General features: G+C 30.6%; 2 protein-coding genes across 4 annotated transcripts; both read left to right on the top strand.

Moving 5' to 3' along the window:
• The first annotated feature begins 2,446 nt into the window (after positions 1–2,446).
• Positions 2,447–7,706, top strand: LOC104882174 (uncharacterized). 3 transcript variants are annotated; one of them, XM_002275181.5, is made up of 2 exons: positions 2,447–2,814; positions 2,949–3,150. In XM_002275181.5, the coding sequence occupies exons 1-2, from the start codon at positions 2,493–2,495 to the stop codon at positions 2,963–2,965; spliced, it is 339 nt and encodes a 112-aa protein (XP_002275217.1). In that variant the 5' UTR covers positions 2,447–2,492; the 3' UTR covers positions 2,966–3,150. The 3 variants fall into 3 exon arrangements, with proteins under 3 accessions (XP_002275217.1, XP_059590041.1, XP_010662612.1); XM_059734058.1 differs by lacking the exon at positions 2,949–3,150 and adding an exon at positions 7,451–7,706 and having other exon boundaries at positions 2,448–2,814; XM_010664310.3 differs by lacking the exons at positions 2,447–2,814; positions 2,949–3,150 and adding exons at positions 6,901–7,279; positions 7,451–7,706.
• Positions 7,707–16,046: 8,340 nt separating this feature from the next.
• Positions 16,047–16,776, top strand: LOC104882175 (uncharacterized). Its single transcript, XM_010664328.3, has 2 exons — positions 16,047–16,388; positions 16,556–16,776. The coding sequence occupies exons 1-2, from the start codon at positions 16,070–16,072 to the stop codon at positions 16,570–16,572; spliced, it is 336 nt and encodes a 111-aa protein (XP_010662630.1). The 5' UTR covers positions 16,047–16,069; the 3' UTR covers positions 16,573–16,776.
• The last annotated feature ends 7,399 nt before the right edge of the window (positions 16,777–24,175 follow it).

Below are 24,175 nucleotides of genomic sequence, written 5' to 3'. Positions count from 1 at the left end.
AAACTCTTTTTTGCAAATGGTATTGATGTTATTGGAGTGAAGGGGAAACACTTTAGGAAAAGGTTATAAGGAGGAAATATAAGGAGGACAAAATGGGGTGGCAATCATGTGAGGTAAAAAACTTTTTTGGATTTGGAATATGGAAAGCTATTAGTAAGAGTATGATTTCTTTAATACAAGAGTTTCTCACGCAATGGGTGATGGGAGTAGAGAAATTTTGGAAAGATAGATAGTGTGGTGATAAACTTTAAGTATGATATTCTTACCCTTGTTTGCCTTGATTGAATTGAAAGAAGCGGGAGTAGTAAATTTATGGGAGCAAAAGAATAAATGACTAGGAATTGGATATTGTATTAGAGAATTTCTTATTTAAATTCCTAAGATAGTCGGTGAATGAGAAGGAGGAGGATGAAGGATTTTAGAAAGACGATAGTAAAAGAAAGTTCTTTGTAAAAGCCCTTTACTTTCTTTTGGAATTAGATTGTGTCTTCTCTTTTACTTAATAAATTATTTGAAACTTCTAGATTCCTAATAAAGAGAGCTTTTTAACTTGCGAGGTTTGTTGGAGTAAGGTGTTGACTTTAAATCAACTCTAAAGATGAGATTGGTTGTTAGTCAACATGTGTGCCCTATACAAAAAGGAGACGAAATCCATTGATTACATTCTTCTTCATTGTGCTAAGGTTAGAATCTTATGACGATTAATGTTCTCTTTATTTGGTATTCCTAAGATTATTTTTGTCTCAATAAGGGACACTCTCTTAGGATGATATGGTTCTTTTGTAGGTAGAAGGTGAAAGAAGATTTAAAAAGTTCGTTCGTTCCCTTATGTATTTTTTGGACTATTACAAAAAAAAAAAAAATAGAAGAGAAAAGTGTTTAAAAATGTAGAGACATCATATTAAAGATTAAAAATTTCTTTCCTTAACAATTTATCTATGTGGATTCATGTGTGTGTGTATATATATATATATATATATATATATATATATATATATATAGAGAGAGAGAGAGAGAGTGTGTGTGTTTTTTTTTTTTTACCTCTTAACAGTCATTGTGTATGTCTTTTGTACCATAATGCATCAGTTGCACTTTTAATACATTCTCTTATATATATAAAAAAGATATTATCGAAGAATTTTGAACGGTGAAATATTCGCTATTGATAGTAGTTCGACGTTCGTGGCCCAGCAGATCACATTTCAGATGCCGTCTTAAAGAGATTTGTACAAAAGAGTGTGGGTTGGGTCCAACAAACTAACTAAACTTCCATCATTTCTTTCCACTTTACTGATGAGTGATTCGGAGAGAGAGTCCAAAGAGATTGTAGAAAGAAGTGTGGGCTGGGTCGAACCGTCCAACAAACTATCCATCACCATTGGTTCAACAAACTAATTAAACTTCCATCATTTCTTTCCACTTTGTTGATGAGTGATTCGGAGAGAGAGTCCAAAGAGATTGTAGAAAGAAGTGTGGGTTGGGTCAAACCGTCCAACAAACTATCCACCACCATTAGTTCAACAAACTAATTAAACTTCCATCATTTCTTTCCACTTTGCTAATGAGTGATTCGGAGAGAGAGTCCAAAGAGATTGTAGAAAGAAAGAAGTGTGGGCTGCGTCCAATCCTCCAACAAAATATCCACCACCATTGCTCTCCACCTATCTACAATGGTTTAATTTTTCCACCATTTATTTTGATTTTTGTCCCACCAAAGTCATTAGCAGAAATGGAACACACCAACTTTGACCCTAATGTACCAAAAAGAAAAGTTATATGATTTTACTTGGGATAAATTATAACATCCTTTTTCTATCTTCACAATTTAGCTCTTAATTTTTTTTATAGGTATATGAACTTTATCATATGAAATAAAACTCATCTCTATATCATATGTAATGTTGACGCGTTGTCACATGTATTTTTGTAACCAACAAATATAAATTTTGTATCTTTAGTACACCTCCTATGATCTTCAAAACCAAGCACCAGGATTCCAAGTCAAATGAGAAATCTATGGAAGGAGGCAGGGGACAAAATCCCCTAAAATGGATGTCCACTTACCTCCCACTTCAAAGTCATTGTGTTCAAATTCAAGCATCCAATCCATGAAATTTTCTTTGTGGAATCTCACAAACAAGACACCCAACCAAAATTCCCTCTTCCCTAAAGTCTCTCCCACTTGCCCTTTTCTTATGCAGCCCGGTCCCCATCAATCAATCAATTAAGCATATTACTATTAGATTAAAGATTCCAGACCATCCTCTAAACTAAGATATTTAAATCTTGTGTGGCTTTAGGGCTTGAAAAAGGGTCAAAATGCCAAAATGCTCACTAGTCACTAGTGAAAAAAAGAAAAGCAGGAAAGCATGTACTAGAACCATTGGACTAGGAGTGCCGTCCAAGCATTATATATATGGGGATAAGATGATGGTGGTGAAGTGCTCATTGTGGGTTGTAGGAAAGGGGAGAGATTATAGATAGCTGGTGAGATGAAGGGGGGGAAGTCATGTGGTGTGATGGTAGTGTTGGTGGTGGTGTTGGTGGTGGGTATGTGGGAGGTGAAGACGAGCAGTGCAGCACCGAGTGCAGCAGAGTGTAAGGAGGAGACGAGACTTGCGATTAAGGCATGCAAGCCAGTGGTGTATGGGATGGATCCCTCACCCGCTTGTTGCGAGAGGGCAAGGGTCACCCATGTTGAGTGTGTGTGCCCTCTGATTACTCCTAAGTTGGCTGCCCTTATAGACGTCAACAAGGCTGTACGCGTCATCGAAGGTTGTGGAAGGAAGGTCCCTCGTCACTACAAGTGCGGGAGTATGTCCACTCTCTCAATTATATTTATTGCATATATTCCCACCTCTTATGTAAAAATGCGACTCCATGGATGGCTTCTTGAAACAGAAATGCGTTAAGCTGCTAATTGACCATTGCTAATTTCTTAATTGCAGGCATCACCACTCCTTGAAAGATGAGCCTACTGGGTTTCTGCATTGCTCGGTACTAATGGAGAAAAGTAATGTTAGAAATTAAATAACTGGTATCCTTTATGGGTTTCCAAGGGCATGCATGGCAATCTGAGTGTGTTTAATAGCCCTTTATTGTGAAGCAGCAAGCGTCATAATCAAAGTGTCTGCTTTTTCACTTTTTTTATTGGCTGTTCATTCAATCAATTGAGGGATGTCAGACTCGCTACCAATTTATTAGATCAGCAATATGGTTCAGAAATGCAGCAGGATGGGCAAATAACAAGTCGTCCATGGGAGTCGGGACAATTAATCTTATCATACTCACACAACAAGTGTTGTCTTAAAAATCGGATGCTTAATAAAAGGAAATTCTTAAAAAGTGGCAAGCTAGAAATCCCATGCTTGGTTAATGAATTGTAAGGTAAATATCAAAGTTGATTACAGGCTCCCTATATTTTTTTTTCTTTCTTTTCGGCTTAGTTTGTTTTTTCCTCACTTGAACGACCTAATTTCTGAGCCTTGCTCCACCTTTTCCTTTTTTCTTTATTCTTTTTTAGCTCCCCACTCCCAGCCGCCCCGTTCCCATGTTCTCACCAAATTAAATTAAGTTTTTTTTTTAAATTATTATTACAATTAAATAAATTAAGTTATGTTTTGTTTTTTTTTAATATTTTGACTTTAATTAAATTTATAAAATAATTTTTATTTTTTCCCATTTTTAAAAATCTACTTAATTAAAAAGCAAACTTTATTTTTTAAAATTAAAATTCATTTATTCATTATTATTTTTTTCATTTTCTTTATTAAATTTTTATTTTAAAATCATGTGTAATTAATGCATTAAAATAAATTATTTTTTAATATAAAAATATAGCCACCTATAACAATTAATAATTTAATAAATAAATAAATACTAATATTTTAAATAATATTGATTTCATATATATATATATATATATATATATATATATATATATATATATATATAGATAATATTTTGTTTTGTTTCCTATTCATAATATTTATAATTTCTATATTATAGATCCCATTTTTTATATTTTTATTTAATTTTTTTATGGAATATTAAACCGAAATTTTTTAAAAACTAAAAATAAAAAAACACTATCCACATTTATTGAAACTATTTTTTTTTTGTCTTATTCAAAATAAAAATAGAAAAATAACATAAAAAAATATTAACTTATCTTTTATTTCATTTAACAAAAAATTGGTAATGATCATTCTTAACTTTAAAAGCAATATTTGAAGATAAGTAAAATTTAAAATTTAAAATATTTACGTTAAATTTTTTTAATATAAGTACACAATTCCCATCATAATATATTGATATTTTTTTTTTTAAAAAAAGAAAAAAATTAATGCTTTTTTATTAAATATGTAAAAAAAAAGAGTAAATTTTTGTTTAATTAAAAATTTAATCCATTAAATTTATTTTTATTTTTAATAAATAATGTTTTTAAAAAACACATTATGTATATTTTTTGGCATATTATTTAATAATCGCTATCAAACTTATAGTAATAACAATAAAAAAATTAAATATGCTAATACATTTTTCTATTTATAGTAATATTTTTAGTTACTAACATTGTTATTAGATCACATGTTGAATATAGTGGTTAAAGTGGTGATAAATGATAAATAGGTTAATAGATTGTTTTTTTACTTAATTCTAAATAGAGCCTTAATACTTATTAGTATTAAATATTAGGTTGTTTGCTTTTGTAGTATTTTATTTCTATTAAGTATTAAAAAATAAAAAAATATCATTGTGTTATTTTTTCTATTTAGAAAAAGCCACATATTTTGGCTTTTTCTATTTAGTAAAAAATTTATAATAAGTCATGAAAAAGTAAAAAAACAAACAACCTAAATTCTAAAATTAAATGGTTTTAAACAAAAAGCCAAAAAAACAAACACCACCTAACATTATTGCTTTTAGGTAAAAACCCTATTAATATTTCAATTGACATGTTTGATGTAAAAGTGATGATATGTGATATGATAGTTGTTTACGTGGGTCTAATTAAGTGTACGTATCAATTTGCCTTCTATAGGTGACAACCCACCTTCAACTGATCGGAGAGACGCCTCAAAAGATGCACAAAATTAACTATTTTAGCGTATAAAATAAGAATTATTTTTTTTATAACGTCCTCCACATGAAAGTGATTTTTTTTGGGTTATGAATTCATCTATGTACATTTTTACATAATTTCCCCAATTTAATTTTGTAGATGATTTTTCATTTGGTGTTGGCTGTTTCAGCTTCCAACAAACTAATTAAACCACCATTGTTGCTTTCCACTTTGCTGATGAGTGGTTCGGAAAAACACTCCACAGAGATTGTACAAAGAAATGTGGGTTGTGTCCACCAGGCTAACTACCACCATTGCTCCCCACTTTGCAGCCATGGTTAGATTTTTCTACTATTTATTTTGATTTTTTGATCTTGTCCCACAAAAGTCATAACGGAATTGGAAAACACCAAGTTTACAGGACCCTAATATTCCAAGAAGAAAAGTTATGTTAGTTTAATTAGGGTAAATTATAACATCATTCTTCTTCCTTCATGAATTTTATCATATAAAATGAAAAATCATGTCTATATCACATGTCATGTTGACATGTACTTGTCACATGAATTTTATCATTTATTTTTAATATATATATTTAGTAAATTAGATTGTTTGATATTTTAGTTCATCGATGGATTTAGTTAGTGCTCGAATGGGCACATGCCCTCTGAAAAATCCCATGATCTCAATTTCAAAAAGAAATAAATCAATCATCGAGCCAAATATTAATTTTTGGCTCACATTTGTTTTCCTTGAAACTAATCTCTTTTATATTACCCCTAAATCGTATTTCTAACTCTGTCCTGTTTTAGCTTAATTAAATATTTACATTCTTTAAAAAAAATGTTTAAGATCAAGAGTGATTAATTTATATAATTTATCCTTGTTATTAATTTAAATGTCATGCATTTTTATTTTTGTTATTTTTAAAACAAAAAATACCTATATATTTTTTTAACAATTATTCTTTCAATTTATATAAACATGATTAAAAAAAATGTCTGAATTTTATTTCTTGTTTTTCAAAACTAAAAAATAAAAATATTTTTAATAATTCTATGATTGATATACCTTTTCACCTCCTATGATCTTCAAAATCAAGCACCAGGCCGGATTCCAAGTTGAAGGGAAAAATCCATGGAAGGAGACGGCCGACAAAATCCCCTAGAGTCCTTACCCACCTACCTCCTACTCGAAAGTCATTGTATTCAAATGTAATGATCCAACCCATGAAATTTTATATATGGAATCTCACAAACAAGACAATAGACCAAAATTTCCGCCTCCTACCACTTCCAAGACGCGTCTCTCCCTCTTCCCTAAAGTCCCTCCCACTTGCCCTTTTTTTATGCAGTCTGGTTTCCATCAATCACTCAATAAAGCATAGTAATATTAGACCGGAATTCCAGGCCATGCATGCTCTAAACTAAGATTTTAAGTTTTGTTTACCTATAAACCAGTTACTAATCTTTGATCCTACCCATCATCTAAGGCAAACGATGTGTAGCTATTTTCGTATTTGGGATTGGTTGGATGGTTACACTTCTTGTGATTTTGGGCTCATATATTGGGGTCCACTTCAATGGCTAATGGACATTCTAGATATGTATGTACTACATAGATTAAGGACCCCAAGGACTGATACAGAAAGTCAAATACTATGACTGGAATGCAAACCCAAATCACACTCCAAATAAAAAAGAACGGGAGGCTACGTGATGCCAAAATGCTCACCAGTCACTAGTCAAAAAAGGGAGGAAAGCATGTACGGGAAGAATTGGACTAGGAGTGCCCTCCAAGCATTATGTCTCTATATATGTGGGGATAGGATGATGGTGGTGAAGTGCTCATTGTGGGGTTGTAGGAAAGGAGAGAGATCATAGATAGCTGGTAAGATGAAAGGGGGGAAGTCATGGGGTGTGATGGTGGTCTTGGTGGTGCTGCTGCTGGGTATGTGGGAGGTGAAGACGGGCAGTGCAGCACCGAGTGCAGCAGAGTGTAAGGAGGAGAGGAGGCTTGCGATTAATGCATGCAAGCCAGTGGTGTATGGGAAGGATCCCTCACCCGCTTGTTGCGAGAGGGCAAGGGTCACCCATATTGAGTGTGTGTGCCCTGTGATTACTCCTAAGTTGGCTGCCCTTATAGACGTCAACAGGGCTGTACGCCTCATCGAAGGTTGTGGAAGGAAGGTCCCTCGTCACTACAAGTGCGGGAGTATGTCCACATTTCTTTCCCCATCTCTCAATTATATATATTGCATATATCCCCATCTCCTATGTAAATTTAAATACAAAAATGCTTTATCATACGAAGCAACTCCATGGATGGCTTCTTGAAACAGAAATGCGTTAAGCTGCTAATTGACCATTGCTAATTTCTTTGCAGGCATCACCACTCCTTGAAAGATGAACCTGCTGGGGTTTCTGCCTTGCTCTGCAGAAGGAAAGAGAGATGGTGACTTTTTCTCTGGCGTAGTAAACAGTATTGGAGAAGTAATAGAAGATAATAAATGACTCTGAAAATCCAAGTTTGATCTTGGATCTCCTTTATGGTTTCCCTGCATCTGAGTGTGTTTTATAGCCCTTTATTGTGTGATATGGAGTTCTATAATAAAAAGTGTCCGCTTTTTAACTTTTTTTTATTGGCTGTTCATTCAACAAATTTAAGGATGTCAGACCCACTACCAATTTATCAAATCAGCAGTATGGTTCAGAAATGCAGCAGGATGGCGAGAAATAAACAAGTGGTCCATCGGGCTTTTAATTTTATCACGGTCACGAGTAGCAATTTTGACACAAACAATGTGTTTCGAAAATCATAATTTAATTTAACCTATTAATGGATCACATCGTGTCATCCATGTAATAAAAATAAGGCATCTTATCATACTATATAATCAGTCATATTTGAGCAGAGTAAATTTTTCGCCCAACATAAATACTTGAACAATAACCCTTAAAAGAGATATAGATATACCTTAAATTAAAGAGATTTCTGTTACTTGTATGAAAAGAATTAAAGGGAAGATGCTATCAATTAATATTATTGTTAGCAATATACTCTTTTTTTTTTTGAGACGATGATATAATAAAGAATATTAATGATGAAGATTTCAAATTATGAATTATGTAAGAATGATTAAATAGAAATAATTAATCAAAGTGGAACGAAGTTATTGAGATAAAACTAACTTGTCTATAGAAGTATTATGACCTCAAGTTTGATTAGATACAAATAGGGATAGTGATGACAATAGAGTGGATTTTTTTTGGATATCAGTCTCACCTTGTTTTTAACGGGATAAATTTGAAATTTAAATAAATGAGTTATGAATGAGTTAGAGATTTTTTTTCAAGGGGTTTGGGTATTGCTTTGTTCCACCCCCACCCTGTCTCAATTATATATAAAATTAATCTTTAAAACTAAATTAAATTAATTTTATTTTTAATATATAATAATAATAAATTTCAATAATTAAGTTATAAAAATTATAATATTTTAATTATTTATAAAATATATAATTAATTTTGTTTAAATAAAAAAAATTTAAATGAATCGAGGTGATCGAGTCGGGTATGAGAAATTCACATACCTATCCCACCTCGCCACACCTAGTTTAATTTTTTTAATAGAACGAGAATGAAAATTATTTTGAATAAATTGGTGAGGTGAGGGGATTGGGATGAAGACAATTCGTCCCAAACCCGCCCCATTACTATCCCCACTAATTTATATAAATGACTTGAAATTTGACACTTGAAGATGCAAAAACTGCTGGATTTAAATTTGTTATTATATGAAAGTATAATCGAGATAAAACAAACAATATAATCTCAAGTTTCCTGTAGATGATACCTTGTATCAATCCTTGTAATTGCTCAATTCTATAATTGATGATGTTGGATTCCTAGAAAAACGAATCCAATTATTTAGCTAGGGTATTATAAAGATAGAAAATATAATTCCTATTACCTTCCCAAGGACTTGAATGCTCCTTGAATGCATTTACTTACACATTCCTCAATTTAATTCATTAGAAAAAAATATTTATATAAAATTTTTAGGATAATGCTTGAGTTTTGATATATGCAAGATAATGTTTTGTTTATATAAGATTTATAAGATAATGTTTTGAGTCTAGATATAATATATTCATATTTCTTTTATATGTAGAATATTTATGTTTCTTTTATATTTTTGGATAAGATTTTGTTGCCTGATTTCTACTTTTTAGAAAATATAACTTTCATTTAAAAAAAATTAAAATATCAAATTGGTGTTTTTACTTTTCTTTTCTTTATTGGCTATGAGAAAATGAAAATGGAAACAATGCCCTCCAAATATATTTTTAAACCTAATTTATATTTTCTTTATATAAAAAAAAAGTCTAAATAAATAGAACTTAAGTTTTTCCTCCTTTAATGTGAATAATAATACATATATCAGATTATAAGAAAAAGAAGAAGAAGAAGAAGAAGAAAAATAAATCAATAAAGGGGGCTTATAAGACTCCTTGAACAATTCTATTATTGCACAAGATTTGTTTGAATATTTCTAAAATATATAAAAATAATTTCCTAAATGTCTATAAATGAAATTTTATTTATACTTATTTGGAATAACTTTTGAGAGTAAAAAACTTTTTTTTTTTTTTTAAAGGCAACATTTTAATAGTGCTGGAGAAGTTTAGATTATAATACTAATGGTTTTTAAAAGAGCTTAACATAAAAGCAAGGATAAGATAACTTCCTCCAAGTACATTTTTTGATTTATTGGGCACTATAAACTTCAATAAAAATTTTATAATATTAACAATTATGATTTAAAGCTAATTAAGATAGATAATAGATCTAATGTCCAAATATTTAGTATAATTAAGATAGATAATGGATCTAATGTCCAAATATTTAGTATAATTGATGCTAAGGGCATGAAATATAAAAGACAAAACCACATTTGAAGGAAATAAAAAAAAATGAATGTGGTTATAGGTGTCATCATTTTGATTATTTGATTTTTATATAATTTTTTTTCTTTTTTTTACTCTTTACTCTCCCCTTTAAATTTCCAAGTGTCATATTTATTTCACATTTTTAATTTCTTTTATAAAATATTTTGACATTTTTTTTATTTCTTCTTTTATTAAAAATTTTGAAAAAGGACAACACAATAGACATATTAATAAATTTTTAGTTATATCTTTTAAATTTTTCTAGTTTAATTTAATTTTTATATTTCATAATTGAATAAGTTAAATTTTAAGTAAAAACAAATATTTTTTATAATTTAAATTTTTTTTTTAGTTTTATTTTCCTATTTTATTATATTATTAATAATACAATATTTTAGTAAAGTTGTTAAAAGTAATTAATAAAACTTTCATTAAAAATTAATATTAATAATGATATTTTTAAAACATAATTTTCGTATATTTAAAAGAGAGCAATAATTATTTTTTATAGATTTTTTTATGTATATTTTAGAATTTTTATTAAAAAAATTAATATTTTCAGATAACATATTTTAGTTGTTTTCAATTGTTTTCTAAGAATTGTTCTAAGAAATAATTATATAAACATATAAAATAATTAAAAATAAAACTCTACATATAAAATTTTTTTAAAACATATTTAAAATATTCAAAATAGGTTAAAACTATTTTAGGTTTTCAAATAGACTTTTATTTTACAAAAATCAGAGAACAATTTTAAAAAACTGTTCTAAAAAGTTATTTTTTAGAATTGTTTTAAAAAATAGTTACCATAGAAGCTTATAATCAAATAAACTAAATTTAACCAAAGCATGCATATGACCAAAAGAGATCCGATTAATGCTAGTTAAGAAGATATGAGTGAAAATGAATATGATCATCAATCACACACACATATATATATATATATATATATATTATATATATATATATTATATACACGTGATTCCATTTTTTCTAGGATCAAATTAAGCATGTATTTCATCTGGTATACATCATATGCATACATCATATTAAGACAAAAGTGCTGGGAGCTCCCATCTTTAGGAGTCTAATTAAGCAAGAAAAATCTGTTGGCTTCGAAAGAAAATGAATTGAGGGCCCCAAAAGTCCAGGCTTACCTAGCGTGCCATATGTGCAAGTCAGAGTCAACGCATACTACCAAATGCTTTTTTAACAAGGATGTCCACAAAGAATAGGGCAGGCCGAAAGTTCCTGCCTCCTACCTCACTCGAGACATTTGTCTTACTCCTCTTATGCAGCTAAATTAAGTGAAAATTCAACGTCTATTATGTATGAAATTCGTCTTTGTCAATAAATTAAGCAGGTATAGACTCTAGACTACGCATGCTGGAAATAAAATTTTCTTTGTAGGCTTGCTTTGATGCGGTGAACTTTCTAAATTATATGAGACTTTTAATGAGCTAGGCAACTTTGTTGACTTGTGTAAGATTTGTAGCTAAGGTCCTGGTTAGATTAATCACTGAAAATGTGAGAGAAGATGAGAAAAAGGAAGGAGAAGATTTGAAAGTCTATTAATTGTAAGTAATTTTGATCAGTTGACGTTTCTTTCATGTGATTGCTAATGAATGGAACATTTAGAACAGTAAATGTTTGCGTACTGATTGAGCAAAACTACGAGTGAGAAAAGCTTTCGTCACTTGAAAATAAAGATCAACAAAGAGGCAATAGTGGAAGAAAAATGATGGGAATTGACTGAGTCAAAGAAATCTGCTACCAGCACTTGAGAGGATTCGAAAAAGGAGTAGCCTCCGAGGCTCATCTCTGCATATATGTATATGGGTAGGTGCTTGATTGGTGGGAGAGGAGAGATGGCAGGTGTGATGAAGGGAAAAGCATGGGGCCTGGGGATATTGATGGTGGTACCGTGGTAGTGTTGGGTGTGTGGGAGGGGAGGATGGCAAGTGCAACAGTGAGTGTTGCACAGTGTAAGGAGGAGAGGAGACTTGGGATTAATGTTGTTTTAAGGGTATAAGGAAAATAGTGGAATTACCTAGTCCAAAAACGCAATCAAAGAACAGAAAGAAGAAATAGAAACTTATGGTTGGCTGAGGCGTGACGCAATGCATTGTCCTTAAAGTAGATCCACCCTTCTCCAGAAGGAGCTCAATACATTAGTAAATTAGTGGTCTACCTTTAAGATTTAGATCTCACCTTAGAAGCACCCTACAGACGAGAATTGTACAACTCGAACTTTGAATTAAACCTCCAAATAGGTGTAGGATCGCAACAACCATAATGAATAACACGGTTGCTGTAGTGGTGATTGAAGCAGGTGCTGGGGGGGGACCCATTGCGCAGGATGGATCCTGGCCTGAACAGCCCGTAACCTTTCCACAAGCCCATTAGGAAGGCTCCCCTACACCTCTCCATAAGCCCATTAGGATAAAGAAAGTGGGTTAGCTAATATACCCACTAAAAGTGTTCCTCTTTCCTACTTGGGACAAACAAAAAAAACACTCAATACGCTCTCTTTACTATACACTGTTCCTACAATTAATGCATGCAAAGAAGTTGTTTAGGGCAAGAGTCCGACGCCGGCGTGTTGCCAGAGTGTGAGGGTCACACATCTGGAGTGCGTGTGCCCGGTGATTACACCTAAGTTGGCTGCCCTTGTGGATGTCAACCGAATGATAAAGCTTGTTGATGGTTGTGGAAGGAGGCTCCCTCGGCACGACAAGTGTGGGACTATGCTCTTTTTTTATCTCTCTCTTTCTCTCACAGACTCACACACTCTCTACAGCTAGGGAAAGGGATAGGGATGGTTTATTTATTTATTTATTTTAACAGAATTTTCTTCAATTATTTGCAGGTATCACCATTAATCCATAACAATGAATCAACTTATTTGAATTTTCCACAACGAGGAGATTGACTTGATATTTGGACTTATGAGTATTATGAAGTCTACTAATCGAAGGCATTGTTCCAGCAAAGTGAGTCACTGCCCTTTCAGGGTTACTGATCATACTAAATCCTATTATGCAACAAAAAATGATTAATCTTGTAATCATGACTCATATATGGAAATTCTGCTTCCTCACTGTTACCCCTCCAAATCATTCTATCTCTTGTTGTCATACACTAGGTCCATCCCGTCAATCACCCACCAATAGGAAGAGTCTAATCCATCTTTTGTAGTCATACACCAATTTGAACCTGAGCCTACTACATGCATCTAGTGCATTTGCTATAGCTATACATCTACTTCATCCAAAGCTTGCTGCATTCTACTACATCTGTTCATTTTGAGTCTGTTGCCTTATTTCCTTTTCTGGACAACTTCAAATTCTCGAGTTGTAATATACCTTGTCAACCGAGTTCACCTGAGGTAAGGTTCTTAGTTGTTGGATCTCGGAGGTAGGGCATCAGTTCCTTCTACACTGAGGTTGATCTTTAAGGAGGGTGGATCTACTTTAACGACAATGCACTGTCACACCTCAGCCAAATAATTGGATAAGTGCCCTATTTCTATTTAGCTTTGTTTTCTGTTTATTTGCTTTTGGACTTAATTTTGATTAAGGTTAAATTCAGATCTTTTGACAAACATTTAGAAAGGTTTTTTCTCACATCATGTCACTTAACTATTCTTGAATTATTATTATCTTGAAAGAATTATGAACCTCATGTGCTTGATAGTTGTTGTTCAACTCTCGTGTGCCTCAGTTCACACTTCAGATGGAGAGTTATAGAGATTGTATAAAGGAAGATGAGGGTTAATGAGATTGTATAAAGATGTGTGGGTTGGGTCCAACAAACTACCGTAATTGCTTTCCACTTTGCTGATGAGTGGTTCGGAAAAGAGAGCTGTAAAAAGAAGTGTGGCCTGGATCCAACTAACTATACCATCATTGCTCTCCAATTTGCTAACATAGTTTGATTTTCCTACTATTTATTTTGATTTCCCACCAAAGTCATAATAGAATTAATGGAAAACGTCAACTTTACAGGACACTAATGTTCCAAGAAGAAAAGTTAATTAGGATAAATTATGACATCATTCTTCTACCTTCACAGTTCAGCTCTTAAATTTTCTTTGTTAATTCCAATCTTTAATTATGCTTTACTTCTAAATAGAATTCCTTTATAGGTAGTTTTCTTTCTTTTTTTCTTTTTCACAAATTTAGGTTCATGAACTTCATCAATATAAAGTAAAACTCATGTCTATATCACATGTAATGTTGATGTGTTTATCATGTGAATTTTATATGTCGTTTACCTATACCAAAAAAACTTCTAATAAACTAGGTCATATGATATTCTAACTTAATTTAGGATTGACATTTTAAAAAAAAAAAAATATTGAATTGATACTCCGACGAGTCAAGATAATTTATATAATTTATCTTTGGAATTTATAAGTGGGCCTTAAAGTTTAGCTCATCTCTCATCTACTAAGTAGTTTAAAAATAAAAATAAAAAGTGAAAGCAAGATGCTTAGGGTTTGTTTGGTAACTAGTTTTTAAAATAGTTCTGAAAAATAGTTTTTAAAAATTGTTCTTTAATGTGTTGTAAAACAAAAGTCTGTTTGAAAACCTAAAATGATTTTAACCTAGTTTTAATATTTTTAAAAATAATTTTTATTTCTAGTATTTTATTTTTAATAATTTTATATGTTTGTATAATTATTTTTTAAAATAAATCTTAAAAAAATATAATGTAAACAATATAAAACGATTAAAAGATGTTATATGAAAACACTATATTTTTTTATTTTTAAGAATATAAAATAAAAAACAATTTTTTATTGTCAAACATATTTTTCTATTTTTTTTTAATGAAAAATAGAAAATTGTTTTCGAAAACAATTATCAAACAAACCCTTAATCATTTTATTCTTGTCAATTTATATCAAATTCTGAAAAGGGGTTGCTTTGTGACTTAATAATGTAGTTGAAGTGTTGGATTCTTTATTTACATTATGTTGATATAATTTCCAATAAATACAAATTTTGTATCTATATTAATACACCTCCTATGATCTTCAAAACCAACGATCAGGATTCCAAGTTAAAAGTGAAATATCCATGGAAGGAGACCTAAACTCCATGCCCACCCACCTTCTACTTCAAAGTCATTGTGTTCAAATGTAACCATCCAATCCATGAAATTTTCCGTATGAAATCTCACAAAAAAGAAACCAAACCAAATTTTCCAGGCCACGACCACTTTCAAGACCCGTCTTCCCTTTTCCTAAAGTCCCTCCCACTTGCCCTTTTCTTATGCAGCCTGGTTTCCATCAATCAATCAATTAATCGTAGTAGTATATTAGATTGAAGATTCCAGACCATGCTCTCTTAACTAAGATTTTTAAATTTTGTTTGGATTTAGGGCAGCATGCTCTAAACTAAGCTTGGAAATAGGATCAACTCTGTGGGCTAATTATATATAGACCAACCATTAATCCTGATCCTACCCACCATATAAGGAAAATGCCATGATCATATTTGTGATTGGTTGGATGGTTAAGACATGTTTTATAATTGCATTTTACAACAGTTTTCTATTACACGAAAACACAGAAGACATGGAATTTCATACAATATTTTTTTTAATTATTTTCACTTATTTTTTTATTTTTTTATGATCTAAAAAGGGGTTTTTGTTTTCAAAAATACTTTCCAACCAGCCTACACTTCTTGTGAGGGGTCATACGTACATTGGGCTCCAGTCCAATGGCTAATGGACATTCTGGATAAGTATGTACCAGATTAAGGATCCCTAGTACTGAATACTGGTACAAAAAATCAAATCCTATGAACTGGAATGCAAAAGACTCGCTAAAAAAGGACAGGAGGCTACATGATGTCAAAAGACTCGTTAGTCACTAGTCTCTAGTCAACCGTCAAAAAGGCAGGAAGGTATGTGCTAGAAGCATTGGACTGGGAGTGCCCTCCAAGCCTTGTATCTCTATATATATGGGGATAGGGTAATGGTGGTGAAGTGCTCATCGTGGGTTGTAGGAAAGGAGATAGATATAGATAGCTGGTAAGATGAAAGGGGGGAAGTCATGGGGTGTGATGGTGGTCATGGTGGTGGTGCTGCTGGGTATGTGGGAGGTGAAGACGGGCAGTGCAGCAATGAGTGCAGCAGAGTGTAAGGAGGAGAGGAGGCTAGGGATTAAAGTATGCACGCCAGTGGTGTATGGGAATGATCCCACACCTGCTTGTTGCGAGAGGGTAAGGGTCACCCATGTTGAGTGTGTGTGCCCTATGATTACTCCTAAGTTGGCTCCCCTTATAGACGTCGACCGGCTTGTGCGCCTCATTAAAGGTTGTGGAAGGAAGGTCCCTCGTCACTTCAAGTGTGGGGGTATGTCCTCATCTCCTTTCCCTTCTTTCAATTACATATACCGTATTTCTACCTCTAATGTAAATTTATATGCAAAAATGCTTTATAATATGAAGTAACTCCATGGATGGCTTCTTCAAACAGAAATGCGTTAAGCTACTAATTGACCATTGCTAATTTCTTTTCAGGTATCACCACTCCTTGAAAGATGAACCCGCTGGAGTTTCTGCCGTCCTCTGGAGAAGGAAAGAGAGATGGTGACTTTTTATCAAGGGGTAGTAAATAGTAATGGAGGAGTGATAGTAGATAATAAATGACTCTGGAAATCCAAGCTTGATCTCCTTTATGGGTTTCCCTGCATCTGAGTGTGTTAATAGCCGCTTATTGTGTACTAGTGAGTGTTATAATAAAAAAGTGTCCGCTTTTTCAGTTTATTAAATCAGCAGTATGGTTCAGAAATGCTGAAGGACGGGAAAATCACCGAGTTGGATCAAGTAGCTTTGAAAGTGTTCTCGATGGAAGTGTTTTATGGAGAATTCTCATTCAAATGTTTTTTTTTTTAAATATTATTATTGATTTTTTAATACTACCGATGATTTTTCAAATTTTAAAAAACGATTCCTAAATTTTGTAAAACACCTACTTATTTTTTTCAAAAAACACTTTTTAGAATGTGTTCATAAGAGTGCATTTCCCAGTATTTTATAAAGTATTTTTAGTATTTCTTTTACTTGAAAAACAATCATTTTAAGAAGTGTTTATAATATTTCTAAATACTTGAACGATAAAAATTTTTAAGTGTTATTAAGGTTAAAAATATTTTTTAAAATCAATGTTAAATAAACTCTTAAAGTGTATTTGAGAGTGATTTTAAAAAGCAATTTTAGTACTTCTAATATTTGAATAATAAAAATTGTCAAGTATTATAAATATTAAAAACGCTTCTTACAATCACTACCAAACGGGCTCTTAAAAATGCGTTTTTGACAGTAATTTTATAAAATATTTTTGATATTTCTAATACTTGAAAGATAAAAATTTTCAATATTAGAATATATTTGACAATGTTTTTACTTAAAATATTTTTAATTAGAATACTTTATTTAGAAGTGTTTTTATGAGAATGACTTATCAAATGTTTTCTCAAAAAACAGTACAAGTGATTTTTCATCTTTTTAAAGATGTTTCCAAAAATTTGGTGTCAAACACACTTTTTTTTTTAAACGTTTTTATACTAAAAGTGATTTTTAGAATTACTATCAAATGAACTTTTCATTAATATAAAAAATAATACAATGATTTAAATATGTAAAATCGATGCTATTATGATGTCATATTGGTATATGACCATTTTTACGAGATTATAAAGTGGGTTATATTCAAATTGAATAAACTTTCACTATTTCAGATGTTAATATCATAAAAAAATGTCAATGAAATTCTACTAAAATGTGATCTACTTGAGATTTTAAGTGGAGAATTTTTCAGCCTCATCAGGTACGGTCTACCAAGCAAATGTTAATAATCACTCAAGCATCTTTTTGTTTCCTACATAACTAGATTTCAAGATTAAGCATGACTTTCACTTTTAAACTACTGAATTAAAATTAATTTGGCTATGAATCTAGAATTTAAATTGTTATAGTCTTTTTTTTTTTTTTTTTGGATTTAGCAAGCAATTTATTGTTTTAATTACAAACGAGATCTAAATAAATTTCTAAAATAATCAATCAAATTTTCAATTCAATGGACAAAAGGGGACAATAGTTATTACCGAATCATTTTGCCCCAAAGGCCGTTTATAAGGAGAAAAACACGCCTAAAACATTTATTCATGTCATCTTAAAAGACATATTTCCTTAAAGTAGAAAGAGAGCAAAGAAATGTATGTACATGCATACAAAGATTGACATTAATTCTCGAAGAAGTTATTATTATATAGAAAATGGTAAGAATGACTTATTAGTCTAGATTGAATAACAATTGAAGAGGCACGAGTTGTCCCTAACTAATGCACAAATTGAACAAATACTCCCTAAAGAGGAATGATTTGAATAATAACCCTTTATGAGGAATAAATATTCTTGAAAGTAAAATGATCTCTATTAGTTATATGAAAATAATCAGGGGAAGATATATTAAATATTATTGTCATTGAAATATACCTCTGCACATAAATTTCATAAAGTCTTGCAAAATACGCAAAACTAAAAACCAAATATGTGAATAAAACTTTGTATCAAAGTATTACGGGGTGCAATCTTTGTGATAATATTCTTTATAAAAGAAAATTTTTCTTTTAATTCATTCACTTTGATCACAATTTGAAGGACAGAGATGAAAGTGATTTTTTGAATTTGAAGATCAATCGAGGGCCTAGAATGACTTTTATTCCTAAATGACTTCGTTGAGTAGTGAAAAACGTGTGTATAGTGCTTCTACAATTTCTTAGACTTACAGTTGTATTTTTTGAAATCTTTTCTTTTTACAAAGCCTTTAAAAAGTTTTTTTTTCAATCTTCTTTATTAAAGGAAGTCACCATTACTTATATATGAAATTAGAGAATTAAATTTGGAGTCCCAAAAATTTGATTACTTAATTCTAAGAATTTGACTTCTTGATTTTAGCAACTTTTCTCATTTGTTAAGGAAATTTTTCAACAAAAGAGTATTTATTTTTAATTCTCTTTTGAGTTCAATTAGAATATTTACTTTCTTTAGAAATTTGCTAATAAAATAATATTTATTTCTAATTCTCTTTTGATTTTAATTGTTTTCTTTGATTTTATTTGCAAGACTCGTTTTTGTAATCTTTTAAATTTTGTCGTATGTCATATTTTGAATTGCATATCACACGTTCAAGTGTAGAAACCATCACTTGTTGAGCTCAAATGTTGTTGAGCTAAGAAACAACAATTTTGATTATCAATTTAGTGATAATTTAATCCACTAATTTTTTTTATGTCTACACTATCGTCTTTCTAGACAACTCTTCATTTCATAAAGAATAATGAAGATTTCAAATCATAAATTATGCAAAAATGCCAACGTAGAAATAATGAGCCAAAATGGAAAATGTGATTAAAACAAAACAAAACAAAACTTATCTATACAAGTATTAGGACCTACAATCCAATGTTTAAAAAAAAAAAAAAGTTTGACTAGATATAAATGAACTTAAAGTTTAGTATCTGTAAATGTAAAACCTAATGGATTTTAATTTGTTATTGTATGAAAGTGTAATTCAGATAAAGCAAAATTTATTGTCTCATGTTTCCTATAGATATCTTATATCAACCTATGTAATAGCTTTATCATATAATTGATAATGATAGACTCCCAAAAAATAAATCCAATCCTCGAATCTCTAAAAGGGTATATACATCTATATCTCCTAGGTGCAATGGAAACTAATAAGTCTTTTAAACACATTCTAAGGTGAGAAACAAGGAGATCACATAGCCTCGATTAACATGTTCTCTAATCCTTTTTCTAGTTGATGAAGGGTGATATCAAACACCTAGAGATATTTCGTCAGATAACTCTTCCTTGGATCTTAACAATGGAGAAGGGTGAACTTCTCTCTACAAGGACGACACTAGAGTTATTTCACCCTAGAAGACAATAGTGAATTAGAATGTCTAACCCTAAACCCTAAAAGGGTTTATAGATAGACCTCTTTGTGGGTTTAAGTGACTTGAACTTATCTTAAGCTTAGGTCACTTAATGTAACCAGTTGGATCCTAATTAAGTTATTAGCTCTAATGGACTATAATTAATTAATAGACCAATCTAAAAACACAATTTATAAGCTCTTGTGTAGTTCTATATTTTTACCAAAATATTGTTATGCACACATGTGAATGAAATGCTAAATACCTCTCAAAATGTAACCAAAGAATGTGATCATTTCGAGAAGGGACCACTAAGACCCATAAGAAAATATTGACTTGCTTAAAATTCAATTCTAAAATTGATGCAACATCCCACCATAGAGAGTCAAATGCACTCTAATATTATATATCAAGAAGTAAATTAATTAAATCCAATTTAATATATTTCTTGGGTTTGTAACCTTCTAACCATTGCATACAATCTTCCCATAAATTGGTATTCATAATCTAAAGAGGTTGAAGTTATCATCCTCTAAAAATTACCTCTACCATGTTTGAGTCTCAAATTTTATTATTATGTGACTAATTGGCATACTCTAACTCACTAAAAGTATATGTCAAATTCCACTAAAAGAATTACTACGATACCACAAATTTCATGATCACAAGTCCTTATGATCATTCAATGATACACATTATCACAATCCTATGAGATATCATAGTGTATATCTCGAAAATACTTATTATTTTCTACCTTAATCAATAATGACCTAATCCATAGGGAATATATGATCACCTTAGGGTCACATCCATATATCAAAACCACTAAAGACCTCAACACTCTTTTAGAGTGCATGCAATCTATTCTAGGGTTCTTTAGATCTAATGTAATGGAAAAATATGACAATAAAAACCATTTAAAACATATATAGAGAATTTAGATATCAAACCTATGATTTAGATGTTCCTAAATCAAATTCAAGCTAATGAAAAAACTTTATAAGCATGTTATAAACTTGATAATCTTTTGCTTGATCACTCTTTCCAAGGATCTTGACATAAGAGAAGAATCATATTCTATTTAAAGAGGAAGGTTAGAGTTTTCTCTCTAAAATCTTTAAAAAGAGAATGGAAGACTAAAACCCTAAACTCTTAAGAGGGTTTATATAGGCTTTCTTATGAGTTTAAGTGACTTGAACTCAACTTAAGTTTGAGTTACTGAATCTAGCCTACTTACGTTTTGATTAATTAATTAACCTTATTAGACTCTAATTAATTAATTAGTTTTATTGGACTTTAATTAATTAATTATTATAATATAGAAAGACCATTCATACGAGTCAATGCAACCTTGCATTTTTATCAAAACGCTGTTATGCACACATACGAATTAGAAACGTAAAAATACCTTTAAAATCCTACCACCATGAATCTGAAGCTTGAACGGGGACCATTGGAACCCATAGAAAAATACTTACTCTCTTATAATCCAATTTTGAAGTTGACTCAACATCTCACTATAGAGAGTCAACCATACTTTAGTGTCATATGTATATTACAATGAGATAAAACTTAGGCCTATGACTTACTATCCGATACATGTAAACTCCTCATAAACTGATGTCCGTAATTTAAAGAGGTATATATTATCAACCTCTCAAGATCCCTTTTCTAATCTTTAAGTTATAGATCATCTTATTTTGTGATCAATTGACATACTCTAACTCACAAGAACACATATCAAATTCCACTTAAAGAATTATTGTTGTTATAAATTTCATGATCAAATTTCCTTAAGATCATATAAGACAACACATTATTTTAATCCCATGAGATATCATAGTGCACCTCTAATACCTGTTGTCATCAACTTCCATCAATAGTGACCTATTTCGTAGGGAATATGTCTCATTCATGGTCAAAGCCTCTTGATGATTTTAGCATAAACTAAATATCCTTTCAAGGTTAAGAGTTCATACAGTATAGTAGCTTAATGAATCATAACTATTTGATCATTGATGTCATAATTCATTATAGGTCATGTCCAATTTGTAACCATACACACTAATGTAGTTATCATGGGAATCTCATCCTAATCATTAAGACCAATCATCTTTCTTACTACAACCTCATATGGATTGCCTAAATCCATGAACCAGTTGTAAACAACTTATCTACTTACAAGGAAACCATGACTTGGATCTTCTATGTAACTTCTAATGCACCCAAATCATGTATAATACAAGAAATGTTATACCAGAATGCTCAACATATATAATGCATAAATAAGATAATGAAAAGAGAACCAAAATGATCCATTTATTGCTATGTATGTCATGCTTTTAAGTGTTTTATCCCAGCAAGATCAACATTCTTTCAAGATTGAGAGTTTATACAACATAGTAATTTGGTGAAATCATAACTCCTCATACAATGTCGTGATTCATCATAAGTTTTGCCCAATGTGTAATCATACATATGACTTTTGTATTCATTATGGGAAACCTATCTTAATGACAAAGACAAGTCATCCATTTAATTAGGAAATAGTATACTACACTACACCTCATATGGATTACTTAAGTCTATGCACAAACTATGAACTTATAAAGAATCTATTACTTAAATCTTTTGTGCAACTTCTAATGTACCTAAATCATATACAATGCAAGTGGCATAGGTTGGAATGATCAAACAAACCATAATGCAAAAGAAAGAAAGATAAGTGAAACAAAAATCATAATGTAAATATTAATGAAATCTTATATTGTTGCATCATGTTATGCTTTTAAGAGCTCTATCCTAATAGTAACCCAAAAAAAGATTTGATATATACTTATGATATAGATGTAATATATGTATTTAGATCCATAGATAGGTTTAAATCCTTGAAGGATTCACAAAATAAGTCCCTAAATGATTAAAATATCTAAAAAAAAATGATTTGAAATCTAGTATCACATTCTAGATTGAAACATGATAACAAATTAATATATACTTAATTAAAATTATGCCCTTGTATGGATTAAAGTGATGGTTTGTCTTACCTTGCAAATTGAGTATAGTCTACCTAGTGTATTGGTCTATCAATTTACATACATAAAAAGTCTTAAAGTGCTTTCATATTATTAAATCATACCCACTTAGTTCCCCTATGGTTATTCGTTCATTTGAATTGAATAAAGATTCATTTCATCTTAAAGCAAAAAAATAATAATAATAAAGAATTGGCCTAAGAGTACTTTATCTTAATGCTATTGGGTACTGATAATGCGATTGAGGCTCATCAATTAGCCAACAAATGCAACTGATTTCTTTTACTTTCCTATTTAAAATCAATGAAAGTCTAATTGATCTTAAGAATAAAAATAAAGGGGAATCATGTCAAGGTGTACTATTTGGAAAATATGGATGAATTAAGAACCTACAAAAGTGGATTTTGTGGAAAGTATGTTTTAAAGAAAATAATCCCCAAATCATGCACTAGAGTAGTAATTTGTGCATGCTTCTAAGATTACCCTCCAACCAGCTGAAGGTGGACTGCCACCTATACAAGACTAGCTAACATACACACTTGATTGGAGCTCACATATGTAATTGTTACATTATTCATCACCACTTCAACTTTTGTACCAAACATGTCATTAGAGATAGTAACATTGTTTTTATTTAAAAATAACAATGTTAGTAACTAAAAGTACTACTATGGATAGTAGGATGTACAAGCCTATTTAAATTTATCATCACTTCAACCTCTACATCAAAAATGTTATTGTTGATAGTAACATTATTTTTACTTAAAAGTAATAATGCTAGTAACTAAATGTACCACGATAGATAATACATGATGTGCTAGCCTCTTTAATTTTTTATTGTCATTACTATAACTTTGACAATGATTATTAAATAATATATAAAAAAACACATAATGTACTTTTTAAAACCATTATTTAATAAAAATAAAACAATTTTAATGGTTTAAATTTTTAATTAAACAAAATGTACTCTTTTACATATTTGATAAAAAAAAACATTAGTTTTTTTTTCTTTTTAAATATCAATGTATTATGATGGGAATTGTAAATTTATAATAAAAAATTTAATGTAAATACTTTTAAAATTAAATATGCTTAAAAGAATGATTATTATTAATTTTTTGTTGAATGAAATTAAACGTAAGTTAAAATTTTCTCTT

Source organism: Vitis vinifera, chromosome 2, assembly GCF_030704535.1.
Source record: "Vitis vinifera cultivar Pinot Noir 40024 chromosome 2, ASM3070453v1".
NCBI lineage: Eukaryota > Viridiplantae > Streptophyta > Magnoliopsida > Vitales > Vitaceae > Vitis > Vitis vinifera.
The sequence above is the reverse complement of the archived record's forward strand: the minus strand, read 5'-3'. Positions and strand labels throughout refer to the sequence as shown.

Bases quoted from the DNA above. Each gene is read 5' to 3' on its own strand.
- LOC104882174 (XM_059734058.1), top strand. From the start codon at position 2,493: ATGAAGGGGGGGAAGTCATGTGGTGTGATGGTAGTGTTGGTGGTGGTG.
- LOC104882175 (XM_010664328.3), top strand. From the start codon at position 16,070: ATGAAAGGGGGGAAGTCATGGGGTGTGATGGTGGTCATGGTGGTGGTG.